Genomic DNA, 14080 nt, shown 5'->3' with positions numbered 1-14080 from the left:
TTAAATTAAGTTTGGGTGTGATGGAAGAAAGTCTAGCATCCTTTTGAGTAATAAAATGTTAACAAGCCATAAAAAGGACAATTGCGTGATAACTGAACCAATATTATTCTATTTCCTGAATGTTGGATTACAGCTATTACAATGAAAAATTCAGCTCTGTTTACTTTCTGAAGTTAATAAACATTGTACAAACATTTGACCCCTCCTTCTCCTCCCTTGTGGTGGGATGGATCGCATCAATGGACATTATATAAAGAAAGGCTGTAGACTGGCTTCTGCCATTCACTCTTAGCTGCTATGGGGCCAAAGGTAGCCAGCCTGTTGTTGCTATGGCTGGTACTTTGCTATGCAAGTGAAATTAAAAAAGGTAAGATGTTTAACAAATATACTATAGAAATGGTCAATGGGGAAGCCTAAAGAGCACTCACTGCTTGTTGTAATGCACATGAGACAAGTTTCCAAGTGCTCAAATAATTACACAGGGCTTTGAAAATATGGAAAGTAATGGGTGCTCTTCATCTCTGCTTGTAACAGAGGATATTCTGGATGATGTGAATGAATATGTTAGCAGTAGTAACGCATGGCATATCTTGGCTTATGGTATCTGTAGCAGAGTCTATTGAACCCATAGTCCTGTTATATTGCATTTTTATAAGGATGGAGGGTCCACCTTATAATTCCTTATTTAACCAAGTATCCAAGCAAATTTGATTTATTCTACGTACAGTGGCTATTATCTGGCTAGTATGGTTCAGCTTCTATGAATGTGGCCAAAGTCTGCTATAGAATTTGTAAAACCAGATGCACTTTGATTGCATTAATGATCTTGCCATAAACTCTACTGTTTTATTTTGTTTTATTTGCTGTTAACTTGTTGAATTCTGGTCAGTGACCATAACAAAGTTATTATGAAAAATACCAGTAGGGAGGGTATTAGTTTGCTGTAACAACCATTTCAGCACTGGGATACAGATTCTGATTTCTTCATTAATCTTCAAGTGCTGAGGACCTGCAAATACAACAAGACTTATCTAAGTATCCCTATCCTTAATGAATATTACATGAATCTGGAACTTCCACTGGAGTGATTTTTATTAAAAATCATATTATATTTGGTATAAGTGGTAGCAATTTTGTTTTAAATGCTTTAGTATAGCACTACCATCCCAGTGCGTAAGTAAGTGGCATTGACGGGCAATGCTCTCCCCCTGCTTCTCACAGTGCATAGCAAAGATCTTGTTATACAAAGAAAAAAATGAGAATATTGGTGTCTGTTTTTCATGGTGTATGTGTGCCTATTTTCTGAGATGATGCAATCAATAATGGTAATATAAAATGCTAACCTTTCAATCAAACATTTGATGCTAGCAAGCTTTCCCCATTCAGAGGCTGTTTGAATTGCTTATTTTGACTTAATTACTTAAGTGGCATTCATCTGCTTTTTTTTCTTTTTCTTGCTTCATAATGGCCCTTAATGGTTACTTGTCATCACATTTTTGTCTTTTCAGTAAGAAAACCTAACCATGGCCAGTATGTCTGCAGTACCTGGGGGAACAACCACTTCAAAACTTTTGATGGAGATTTTTACCAATTTCCTGGTCCCTGTGATTACAACTTTGTCTCACACTGCCAAGAATCCTATAAAGAGTTCTCTGTTCATATCCAACGTGAGCAGAATGGCCAAGGTCACCCTAATATCCAATATGTTCTTGTTACAGTCAAAGATGTTGCTGTTTACCTCTCTCACAGGATGGTTGTGGTGGATGGACAAATGTAAGTTCCTCTGATATGATTATGTTTCCAAGCATGCAACTTCTAAATTCTGAAAATCTTTCACAAAAAGCTCACTGTAGTCATTATTGCAGAAGCTATAGCCCAAAACTTTAGGAAGCTACATTGTATAGAATCTGAAGTTTCAAAAGAAATGTTGCTTTGAGCAAAGTCTGAAGTAATTTTGGAAGTACAAAATAAGTTTGAATAAGAGTTATGAAATGACTTCAGGGAGTCTATACATTCTATACCAGTTTTCAGCTAAAGCAAAATTTGGATTGAATTTGGACATGATTATTTAGGAAAAACCAGAGGGAACAAGAGTTTTGATCACTACTCCTAAGGTTTGCACATCTCCGTTCCTCTTCCACAGTCAGTACCGAGGTTAATAATAACGAAGCAGACTCTTGGACTGTTGAAAAACAATATGCTTCAATATTATTGTCAGTAATTTCCTTCTCAGTCCAGATGATTGTTATCGCTGGTATTTTTCAAATTTTCATCTGGTTACATTTCACCCAATTACATTCCACACGCAGTGACTTCTTGTTTGTATGCTAGCTTCACCTTGTTGACCTTCAGAACAGGGTTTTTTTAAAAAAAATTAAACATTATAATGTCCCCTTATAAAAACACAGCTGAGGCTGAGAGACAGGGATGCACTGAAAGCTGCCAAGTGAATTTATGTCCATGCTGGTCCATGATGTAGGTCCTCTTTAGATCAAACACTGGACTTCACCAGAGCTCCATTTGTGCCTTAGGGGCAACAGAATGATGGCCTTCTTGTCTATATGCAGTCACTACCCCATCTGACAATATCTACTGAGAACATTTTCATGTATTATTAGTGATTTTGACTTAAAACTGAATGATTACTAGAGACCTATCCTATGAAGCAGGAAGATTAGAAGGATTAGAAGAATATACTAGCAGTTTTCCAACTATGCTAATTTTTATGGGGAAATGTCCTTTTTTGGTCAGTACAGGCACTGATTCTATTTGGTATATAAACTCTAGTTGTTTTTCCCCCTTAGCATAGGTGAGATAAATGATGGTAGCTTTTCTTCTTTAATTAGCATTTTACATTGTGGAAGACATTCCTAACCAGATTATTGAATTTTAAAACCATGGTAAATGTTGGGTAATTCACTTAAGAAAACATATTCCTTTTCCTAATGATTGTTAACATTTTCCTTTTCCTGTAATGTGATCCGTTCCATTATTCTAGTGCTGACTAACCTTTTAATCTGCAGCAAACCTCTCAAAATGAGTAGAAAACTTGTATACAAAATCCTGCCCAACGTAGCATAGGAAAAAAAACACCCCACCAAGTCTAAACAATTCATTACTTTGTATCTCAGGAGAGGTTAAACACACACAAAGCCTATAGTGGGCTTATACTATTGCTGCATCCGTTGAAGTTGTGTTCATTCCAGTGTTTCTCAACCTTAGCAACTTTAAGATGAGTGGACTTCAACTCCCAGAATTGAAGTCCTCTCATCTTAAAGTTGCCAAGGTTGAGAAATACTGGTTTATTCAGATCTGTTCTGTAGCTTTGAAATCAAGTGCTTTCCTCCTGCTTTTTTCCTGAAGTCAGGAGGCCTTTTGATGAATGTCCATATGGATAGGATGCTTCCATCTAACCTGTTGAAAGACAGAATTGAGAGTACAATTATTCTGATAAACAAGAAAACATGTCTTGAAATGCGCTAGCTGTAATAATATATAGTGACCTTGCAGAAAGTTATTACTGGAATTAGTCTGACTGAAATCACCATTCACCATTTAAATTTGGTCCCTTTTAATGTCATTTTTATTCCCTGTTACTAGATTTGCAGAGATTTCTGGAAGAAGCTACTGAAAGCAGCACACTTTTCTTTAAACGCACTAGCTATGCTTGCCAGATATCTTCTAGCACATAAGAGTATATGTTTTACTGAAAAAGGGAACTGCTTCTAGCAATCAGTGTCTTTTTACCTGTTGGCTTGACTGCAGTATTACGTTTGCACAAATATGGAGCCAAATGCAGGTATCATTTGGAGGGAAGTGGGTGGGATCAAATCAGGTAACATTTCAAACATATAAAAATTCTGAAAACCTAGCTGTTTGGATATAAAACAGACTAGAGATAGGATGTAATTCCTCATTAGTTATTGAAATATCTTTGACTTCTAATGCTTGAGCTGTTAACTGCAATGGAAATCAACGCATGTACATTTCTATCATCCTTCTCTACAGTGCAAGGACTCCATACTATAGTTCTGGTGTTCTGATTGAGAAGAACGATGTATACACCAAAGTCTATGCAAAAGTGGGCCTGATTGTGATATGGAACGCAGCAGATGCTTTGATGGTATGGTGTCAACTTCTGGCTGAGACATAAATCACATTGGCAACTGATAATTTCTTTATGGTTTTCTTTCTAGTACTTAAGAGAGGCTTTGGAATGACTCTATCCCTCTGGCTACCTTTAGGCTAGGCTGAATACATCTTAAGCGTAGGAAGTCTGCGTACCTTGAAAGGACTTTTTCATAGATAGGATTATTCAGGTAAAGAGTTTTAGCACTAGAAATGTGTCCTGCAACAATGCAAAACATCATCCTGTTCTGTATCACAGAATTGCTCCAGTTTAGGAAATCAGCATCTGCCTCTCTGAGATGTTTCCTGTATTTCAGTTCCACTTTTTATTTTTTTTAATGTGCTCCTCCCAGTACTGCTTATCATCTTAGTCTTGAAACAGTGGTAAAGCACAGGTGCAGCACGTATCAGGTAATCATACTGTCACAAGTAGAATTCCAGCATGTCTTGTTAAAGGATCTCAGGTAGAAGAGAAGACCTGTACTGAGACACTGAAACACCACCATCAACCAAAGTATCCTGATTTTATTTCTTCAATGTAGATTGAGCTTGACACTAAGTTCATCAATAATACTTGTGGCCTTTGTGGAGATTATAATGGACAGCAGATCTACAATGAATTTATCTCAGATGGTAAGTCGAACAATATTATAGAAAGCAGACTACTACAAACTGGAGGATATGAATGCTTCAGATGCAGAACTGACAATCAAACAATAGTTTAAATCACAGTTATAACACATTAATTTTTTTCTTAGCAAATTAGTTCACAAATGAGAATGTGAAATGACTTACATATTCTGAATTTTAAGTGAATTATGAGGTCAGTAAACTAGGTTCGTTGAAAATGATTTACTGTTTTATATAATATTGTCCACAGTATAATTACATCTCTTTCTTTCTTTCTTTCTTTCTTTCTTTCTTTCTTTCTTTCTTTCTTTCTTTCTTTCTTTCTTTCTTTCTTTCTTTCTTTCTTTCTTATATAGTCAGGGTGACTTAAAGGCAGTATATTTAGAATAATAGAATTCACTTTACCAACGGTACATATCACTTCCACTCAATTCAGGTTAAACCTTGAGGTTCATGCGTTGTTCCATGAAAATGGAATGAAAACTATAGAAAACATTCAAACAAATCTTTAACTATATGAATACTAACAACTAGAATAAAACTTTAAAAGATTTAAATAGTCCAGTCCAAGTGAGTGTACTATACAATAAGAAGTTGTGGTTTGTAAGCAAAACAAGATATAAGCAAAACTAGGATGTTTTGTACCCTTAATATACAGCATTTTTCTCAGCATTTCTGTGGATCATCTGCTTTCCTTCCAGTTCTCAAAATATATTGTGTGGTATCCATAACACAATACATGCAGTCCTCCATATCTAGCTGACTTATCATTTATGGCTCTGTACAGTCCTCAAAATGCCAAGAATCATACGTTAAAAAGGTGGCTATGTGTTTAAATACACGTTTTTTGTTTCTAATAGGATTGAGCTACAACCCGATCACATTTGGTAACCTACAAAAAATTAATAACCCCAAAACAGTATGTGAAGACCCTGATGAGACAAAGCCTATTGCACTGTGCAACCAGCATGTAAGTTCTCAAAACCACATGGAATATCAGAAATACAGCCTCTAATGCTTGCTGTTTTTGCTGCAGCCGTTTTTATCGAGAGCAGTGGCCTATGTTTCATAGCCCCAAAACCTGAATGCACAATTTTGGTCTATAGTTTGAATCAGTTCTTTTTATTACTGGAGGGCAATGCAAGGGAGACACCTATTCCCCTCTGCTTTCTTCTCTTTCAAGCGTGAAGAGTGTGAAAATCTCCTAACTGCGCCAGCATTTGCAGACTGCCAGTCTCGCCTGAATCTAGAACTCTATGTTCGAGCGTGCATGCAGGACAGATGTGCTTGTCAGCATGCTGAGGACTCTTTCTGCCTCTGCAGCACCATCTCTGAGTATTCACGTCAGTGTTCCCATGCTGGTGGCAGACCTCAGAATTGGAGGACCCCTCACTTCTGCCGTAAGTAGCTAACTGGCTTGGACCATATTTATTCATTTGATCCAGTTGATTTATCAACTGGATTTATAAGGTTGCCTAACTCGAACAATGTGAGTCTGGGCAGCATACAAGAACAACATGCCATTGAGAAAGTTTAAGCAGATGCAGACGTGGATACTTTACTTCAGATCAAAATGGCCCTGAAGAACCTCCATCTTTCATCCTGAATGTGTTTCTCCTAAATGTCCTCAATTCTGGATTATTTATTTCAGGCCAAGTTCCATGGAGCGTCAGTGTCTTGGGATCTAAGCTGACCCGCAAAAAGTGTCTATTTGTTAAATAAAATAAGGAGGATTAAATCCCACTGAAACTCAGGAGAATTCAGTCAATCAAATGTGAATTAGTCGACTGACTGTAGAAAGTGTTTACAAATACACATACAAAACAGCCATCAGTAGTCTTATGTTAACAACATTTAAAAACTTGGAAACATTCACAAAAAATCCCAATGGACTATTATTTCATCTGTCTGAGTTTGGATTTGGTTATCCATCCATCCATCCATCCATCCATCCATCCGTCCGTCCGTCCGTCCGTCCGTCATGCTATTCCTGTGCAAGCTTTTTCAAAGCTGAGAAAAGGGAACAAAATAGTAAGCCAAAGAAAGTAATGGCATGAGAAAGGAAAGGAAAGGAAAGGAAAGGAAAGGAAAGGAAAGGAAAGGAAAGGAAAGGAAAGGAAAGGAAAGGAAAGGAAAGGAAAGACAAATGTATATTGATCATTTTTTAATTAAATAATTGGAATTATGTGTTTTGCTAGCCAGAGTCCATTTGGATTGGGGCAGGCTATTAGCATTGTTAAATACAGACATGCATGCATCTAGTTTATACCAATGCCATGTACTATACCACTCAAGAGTTAAATTCTTGCAAACCAGTCTTGCTTCCATCACACCCATAAACCATTAAATTCATTTCCTTTTGTTATATAGATCTTTGTCATCTCTCTTTTTTTCAACTATGCATTTCTTAATCTTCTGTCTTTTCACTGTTCTTCCATGCTTTTGTTTTGCGATTTGATCCTTATACATTCTCTCTATGTGATCGACCACCTTAATGAATTTCTTTCCTACTGGTCACTTACTTTGCATTCAACCCACATTTATTTGTCATCCATTCATCCTTGACCCTGTCTCTTCTTATTTTACCATGCACGCTTAAGTCTCTCATTCCCACTTCATTCAATTTACTTTTATATCTTTCCTTATTTACCCAGCAGACTTTCATATAACTAAGTGGGCAGAAACAGGTTCTTATACACAGCCATTTTTGCTTCTGTCATTCCTCACAACAGACCACGTATTACCCACCACTTTTCTGCTAGCATTTCCACATCTTATTTTTAATTTGCTATTTTCCCATCTTTAGTCAACATTTTAGGAAGGTACACAAATTCTTCAACTTGTTTTTTGCCGCTTGTGCATAACTAACAATTGCTTCCTCCATTTCTGTGGGAAACACAACTACCTTGGTCTTTGATATCTTAATTTTTAAATCCACTCTCCTCACTGCAGTCTAAGATTCACTGCAAATCATTTGAATTCACAGACAACAATATGGCATTAGCAGCATACTAAAGTACATATACATTCTTCTCCTAAACAGCACATCCCCAGTGTCACCACAAGCATTCCTTATACAGTTATCCATAACTATAGTTAAACGATGAAGGAAATACCACACACCATTGTTTTATTTTCCTACTCAAGCTTGTACCATTCTCTAAGCATCCTATCGATTCTCGCCCATGCTTTATTTCCATCATATACTACTTTTAGAAGCATTTAGAAGCAAAACTTCAATCTTGTATATATGTGTAAAATGGTTCATAACTCAAGGTACAGGTAGTCCCCAGTTTAAGAATGAGTTCCGTTCCCAAGGACTGCCCTTAAGTTGAATTTGTATGTAAGCTGAAACAGTATTATTGTGTAATACTGTATAAGTAGTATTGTGTGATTAACTTGAACCATTGTGTATTTAATTCAAATTTTGCTACAATAGGCTCTATTCTTAACTATGGGTTGTCCTTAAACCAGATTTTCTTAACCTGAGGACTACCTGTATTCATGCCTGTGAGAATTATGTGAATGTGAATGTGGTTATATATCTGTTAAACATAGTCATTAGAAAGAGATCATAACATTTCCCACACCAAACTCAATCATTTGCACTGTTTCTAAAAATGTTTGTTAGGCTTGTATGCTGCTCCACCGAGACTGACTCTGAGCAGCATACAAATTCCTCAATAGAGTAATCAGATTAAAAACAACCAAATAATATAGATGAACACCCCCCAATACATGCCACCATCATGCTACCACTTCCTCAGAGGAGCATTGCACCCACCATTCCATCCCCAAAGACCCTCTGGAAGAGCCAAGTTATAACAGCTTTGCAATGCTAATAGGGATGGGGTCAACCTTATCTTGTGTGTTTTGTGTGTGTGTGTGTGTGTGTGACAGGTATACCACCAAAAAGGCTCAACCCAGGGTCCATGATGAAGACATTCCCTAGGGGTCAGGAATTGCAGTAAGCCCTCTCTACCAGATTTCAATGGATGGATGGATTCCACTTCATTTGTTGAACTACATTATTTTTCACAAAAAACAGAAGATGGAACTTAAAAAATAACCTATACAAAAACTTTAGAAAAACGATTTTAAAGATTTTAGGCCAAACACTTTGATAGTCCAATTCTATTGTGTGTATTTCATCATATGTAAATGGACTTTTGTCCATTAAATGCAAAATATGTTTCCTAGTCATTGCCCCATTCTTTTATTATTTTAGCTAAGTCATGTCCCAGTAACATGATTTATCTGGAAAATGGCTCTCCCTGTATGGACTCCTGTTCACACCTGGAAGTCAGCAGACTATGTGAAGAGCACTTTGTGGATGGCTGTTTTTGCCCTGAAGGTAACAATTTCAGTGTATAAAGGGTTGGGTGGGAAATCCATGTTTAAATACCTGCTTAGCTGAATGGTTGAGGCCAAGCTGATTGGTCCCTTTTCATGGTTATTTGCACTGAGTGCAGTAGTAATTGCACTATTAGTGCTCAATGCAATAATAAGTATACTTGTAACTAGTAGTCTTCAGTGGATTCTCTGAGATTTATCTCTGAGCAAATGGATATGAAAAAATGTGATTTTCCTTCAAGACATTTTGAGGTAGCAATATTAGAAATGAATAAAAATATTTGCCAGATTTAAGCAGAAGTGATGATCTCACCTTGGAAGAAACATCATTACTATTACAAGCTCAGAAAAGGAGCAGGCAATCTTTTTTATTATTGGTGAGCACATTTTCTTGGGGATAATCAGTCAGAAGCCTGATGCAGAGTCAGAAATGGGTGAGTCTTTTTGACACACCCCTCTTTTCTCTTTGGAACCTCTTTTCCTTTTCTTCCCCCATTAGCAGTCTAATGGGACAGCTTGTTCTTGTCCATGGCCTGAATTGAAAGTTTGCAGAAAGCTTCTGAAATTAGGATCACATGAAATTAGGCTAAGAGCATTACAAGACCCTCTCAAAGCTTCTCCTCCTCTGCCATAGATACATCACCCATACTCTGTACTCTTCAACCAAATTTAGAAATTAGCTAGAAGTTGTTCTTGTATTGGTAATGTGTTGTTCATCTTAGTTGATGGATTTTCCTGTTTAGAGCTTTAGTAGCAATTTTAGTTGCCATGCACTACTAACAACTTCATTTTTTCAGGCACAGTATATGATGACATCACAGGGAAAGGCTGTGTGGCCACAAGCCAATGCAGTTGTAAACTTCACGGAAAAATATTCCCCCCCGGTCAGAAAATTACCAATGAGTGTGAAAAGTGGTAAGAAAACCAACATTTCCCTACTAGCAACTTATAGTACTTTTTAGAGTCATCCAATCATTGTTATGTCAAAACGGGGACAGTGATCACATCAGTGATGACAGGGTGATGCTATGTAGACACTTTACATTACTAGTGGGGAAATGACCTGAGGGTAATGTTAGGCAGAGCACAGTATTTTAGAATTGATGCTTGTTGAAATAACAGCAACAACAACAACGATGGGAATGTCATCAAAATAACTTCCTTGCATCCCCAGAGAACTCCCTTGCTTTCAGTCCAATACCTCAGTATTATTTTACATCAAGTAAACATGCCAACTCAAATTAAGAACTGTGTACTTATACTGTGTAAAGAAAGATAAAAATTGCCCAGCATCGGCAAATAATCCAAAAGAAAAGAGAATTTATTGCCTCTATTATTGCCTTTAATTTGTAACTGCAAAGTCATCATCTAGGCTTTGATGGCTTCTTTAGTCTATAAAGAAAAAAGAGAAAAGAAGCAGGATTGGTTATTTTGTAGGGAAAATACAAATAGACTTACATCCCAAAGGCACCTTCAATGGGATATTCTAAATGCATGTATTTTCAGTACAAGTTCTTAGTTTGTACATCTCTTGATGCCCTCTTTTGTCTATTTGCAGCACTTGTGAATCAGGGAGATGGATATGTCAGGAGTTACCCTGTCCAAGTACATGTGCTTTGGAGGGTGGATCCCACATAACCAGTTTTGATGGGAAGAAATATACTTTCCACGGAGACTGTTACTATGTGTTGACCAAGGTAGGTGTATGAAATCCTATTCTTGGGAAATGCAGCTGGTATTTTGAACATTGCAATTTTACCAAATGCTCAAGACAGATTTCTTGAGTTAGGCTTTGGAGTTGTGCCAAAGATCTTTTTCTGACTGCTTTATATTGTTTGGTAGCAGTGATCTGAATTTTTTAACGTTTGTGTTTATCTTGTGTTTTATTCCAATTTTGTAAACCACTTGGTTATCTCTGTACTAAAATATGATGGCAGCAGCTGTTTCAGCAATGATGATGATGATAATGTTATCAGAGATTTCTGCTCTAGTTGAAGAAAATATGGCAAGTTTATTTGCAGATGTCCTATGTTTTTGAGATAAAAGGCTGGGAGGATTGCTATTTCTACACAATGTGCATTCAAAATTAACACAACTATTTCAGTGGTATTTAAAGGGGTTTAATGATTATAGGGTCCTTTGGTGTATATAACAAACAGTGTAATTCATCCAATTCCCCTGTAGCTATAAAAATAAGTGCATCAGGTAGGGACATTTTTCTCCTCTTAATGGTGAAATAGGTAAATTTCTAGACCATGCCCAATCTGTTCTATTTCTGCATTAATCTTTTTTTTAATCAAGACAAAATTAGGGTCTAAATTCTATTCAAAGACAAATGTTCTAAACATATTCAAAATAGGCACTTCGTATATATTTCCTCTCAAAATATACATTTCCATATTCTATATTTTGATACATTTTGGAACCAAGAACTGAGCTGGAACATTCAGGAAATGTTGATCAATAACTAATTCTAATTTGCAGAGAAACCCAGGAGATGTGAATCAGGTCAGTTGCATGTGAATTCACAAAGATAAAATTCCCCAAGCATTTCTAAATTGTGTTATGCCCTGATTGTGGTATGGATACCCAAAGCTTAATCTATTTCCTTTCCTATCCTTGGATCCGTACACAGACAGTTGACTTATTTATTGAGCAACTGAATGTTATTATTAATTCTATCTGCTAGAATGCCTGCAGAACTATGGCTACAGGGGTATTCTGTGCATTGGCAAATTTGCCCCATTTGTCACCTTCTTGTTGCATATCTGATACTAGCTGTTTTTTTGGCCTGGTGCTGTGGAATTGTCTCCGCCTTAGAGGAGTCACAGGCAGTATGACATCTGCTGAATTTACTGTATAATGTAGGGCATATCCTCCAGTACTGTATAGCACTGATGCCTGCTGCTACTTAATAATAGGGAGAAGCGCCAACACCCAGCACTGGAGCATGAGGTCCAATGTTCCCCATTGGGAAAGCAAGTCCTTTATCCCACCTTATAAATGCAGTGACTTTTAGGATAAGGCTAAAAAGATTGCTATGAATCTGAATGGGTTGTTGAATGTGATTTGGGGCAGGAGCTCATTTTCCTAAAGAAAGACTAATGCACTTCCTGAAGGGAACAGTAAAATCTATAAGCCAGATCATGGAAGCTGGCATCTTTAACAGAAAAAAAAAAAAAAAAAAGCTAGCACTTTTTGTTTAATAGCTGATTTTAATTGTCTTGGCAAACAAACTGGTATATAGAGGCAATGACTGACCACATTAACTGTATTTGTTTTTCCATATGTGCAGACCAGTAAAAATGACTCACATATCCTCTTGGGAGAATTGGGTCCCTGCAGTTCTTCAGACAAGCAGACATGCCTAAAGACAGTAGTGTTACTAACAGACCACAGGAAGAATGTAAGTTTAATGTAGATGATGATGGTATGGCCGTCAGCTTGTTCATCCACATTATAATGCCTTTTATTTTATTTGATATCTGTTTCTCTTTGTCAGTCTAAAATAAAGTCAGATGAAGCTATACTTCTGGCACTTCAAGAAATTTTAATTAGTATTCATATTTATGATTGTTGATCCCAATGTCTCTATTCCCTGGAGAAACAAAATCCTGACTGTATCATGACTGTTTTTGGCTTACATTTGTTTTGCTGTGTGTTCCTATTACATTCCTCAGACGTAATTTTAATTTACATTGATAATATGCTATCTGTACACAATATGTATTACATTATCATTGCCCAACAAAGTTTTCATATCGAAAATATAATGAGAATTATTTTCAAGAATTACTTTCTTCCTGATCCCTTAAACTTTTGTGATTCTGCTAACAGTGGCCAAGTAATATGTAGACTCTTCACTGAGGGATAGCAACCAAATTCCTTCTAGAAATTTTGGACAATAGTGCCCTTTACAATTGGCTGTGCAGTGGAAAGCCACAAATGTTGGAGAAGGGTGATCTAGAGCATTACAAGTTCCCCTTTCTTGCTCTAGAGCAGTGTTTCCTGACCTTTGCAACTTTCAGAGGTATGGACTTCAACTCCCAGAATTCTCAGCAATGGCCATGTTGGCTGGGGAAATCTTGGTACTGAAGGCCACACATCTTGAATTTGCCATGGTTTGGAAACATTGGCCTAGAGCAGTGATGGTGAACCTGTTGGGCTCAGCATGTCAAAAATTCAGAAAATGCCTAACTTGACTCTGGCATGTCACCCTCCCCCACCCCTGAACAAAAGAGAAACAATTATTTACATATTCATTTATTAAAAAAAAATACAGTCCAATCATGTGTGGTTCTATGTATTATATAAAGAAACATCAAATAATTACGAAAATGAAATACGAGTAAAATAAACTCAGTTTCTTTGGTAACTCAAACAGGGAGAATAGATGTTGTCGGGTATTGGTGAATGCTGGCATGTCACCCAAAACGTTGTGGCATGTCACCTTTGACACATGTGTCATAGGTTCATCATCGCTGCCCTAGAAGAAGAGTCTAGAGAATGCGAAACAATCTGGCCAGCCAGGAAAATAAATTGCACAGACTACATGTCTCATTACTCTTTCACTGAAAACACAGAGAAGCAGAAGGCATAAATATAACTGCCAATTATAAAAATGAAATATAGTAATCCAATCATTTTATTTAAATGTGAGGTTTTAACTGGTTTCTTTCACAAGTTAATGAATATGGTATAAAGAAACTGAAACACTAATATGTGGAGTTATTGATAAAACATAGAGCATTTGATGTTGCTCTAATATAATAAATCTGGAATCTTGAATGTATATTGGCAAATAAGCAACCAGAACTATCAGCACTCAGACAAATTCCACTTTATATAATTCATGTAATTTAATTAAAAAGATCCTACTTTTGCTTCAGAAAGCGAACTTGCAGAAATTGCCTTCCAGTCAAAGACTGAATATTCTTGCTCAGGGTCATGTGCTCTGTTGCTCAGGGCT

General features: G+C 36.8%; 1 protein-coding gene across 1 annotated transcript in view; it reads left to right on the top strand.

Moving 5' to 3' along the window:
- The first annotated feature begins 297 nt into the window (after positions 1-297).
- Positions 298-14080, top strand: part of MUC2 (mucin 2, oligomeric mucus/gel-forming) — a 70256-nt gene continuing 56473 nt past the window's right edge. The window contains exons 1-10 of the mRNA XM_088146067.1: positions 298-367; positions 1509-1773; positions 4009-4123; positions 4671-4761; positions 5619-5728; positions 5942-6158; positions 8987-9112; positions 9909-10026; positions 10670-10808; positions 12407-12517. Coding sequence (XP_088002193.1) covers positions 298-367; positions 1509-1773; positions 4009-4123; positions 4671-4761; positions 5619-5728; positions 5942-6158; positions 8987-9112; positions 9909-10026; positions 10670-10808; positions 12407-12517 — 1362 coding nt within the window. The remainder of the gene's footprint in view (positions 368-1508; positions 1774-4008; positions 4124-4670; positions 4762-5618; positions 5729-5941; positions 6159-8986; positions 9113-9908; positions 10027-10669; positions 10809-12406; positions 12518-14080) is intronic.

This window comes from Python bivittatus, unplaced genomic scaffold (genome assembly GCF_059951505.1).
Source record: "Python bivittatus isolate LINGU-HERP-01145 unplaced genomic scaffold, Pbiv_v1 ctg000480_np1212, whole genome shotgun sequence".
Lineage (NCBI taxonomy): Eukaryota > Metazoa > Chordata > Lepidosauria > Squamata > Pythonidae > Python > Python bivittatus.
This window is presented reverse-complemented; position numbering and strand designations above follow the sequence as displayed.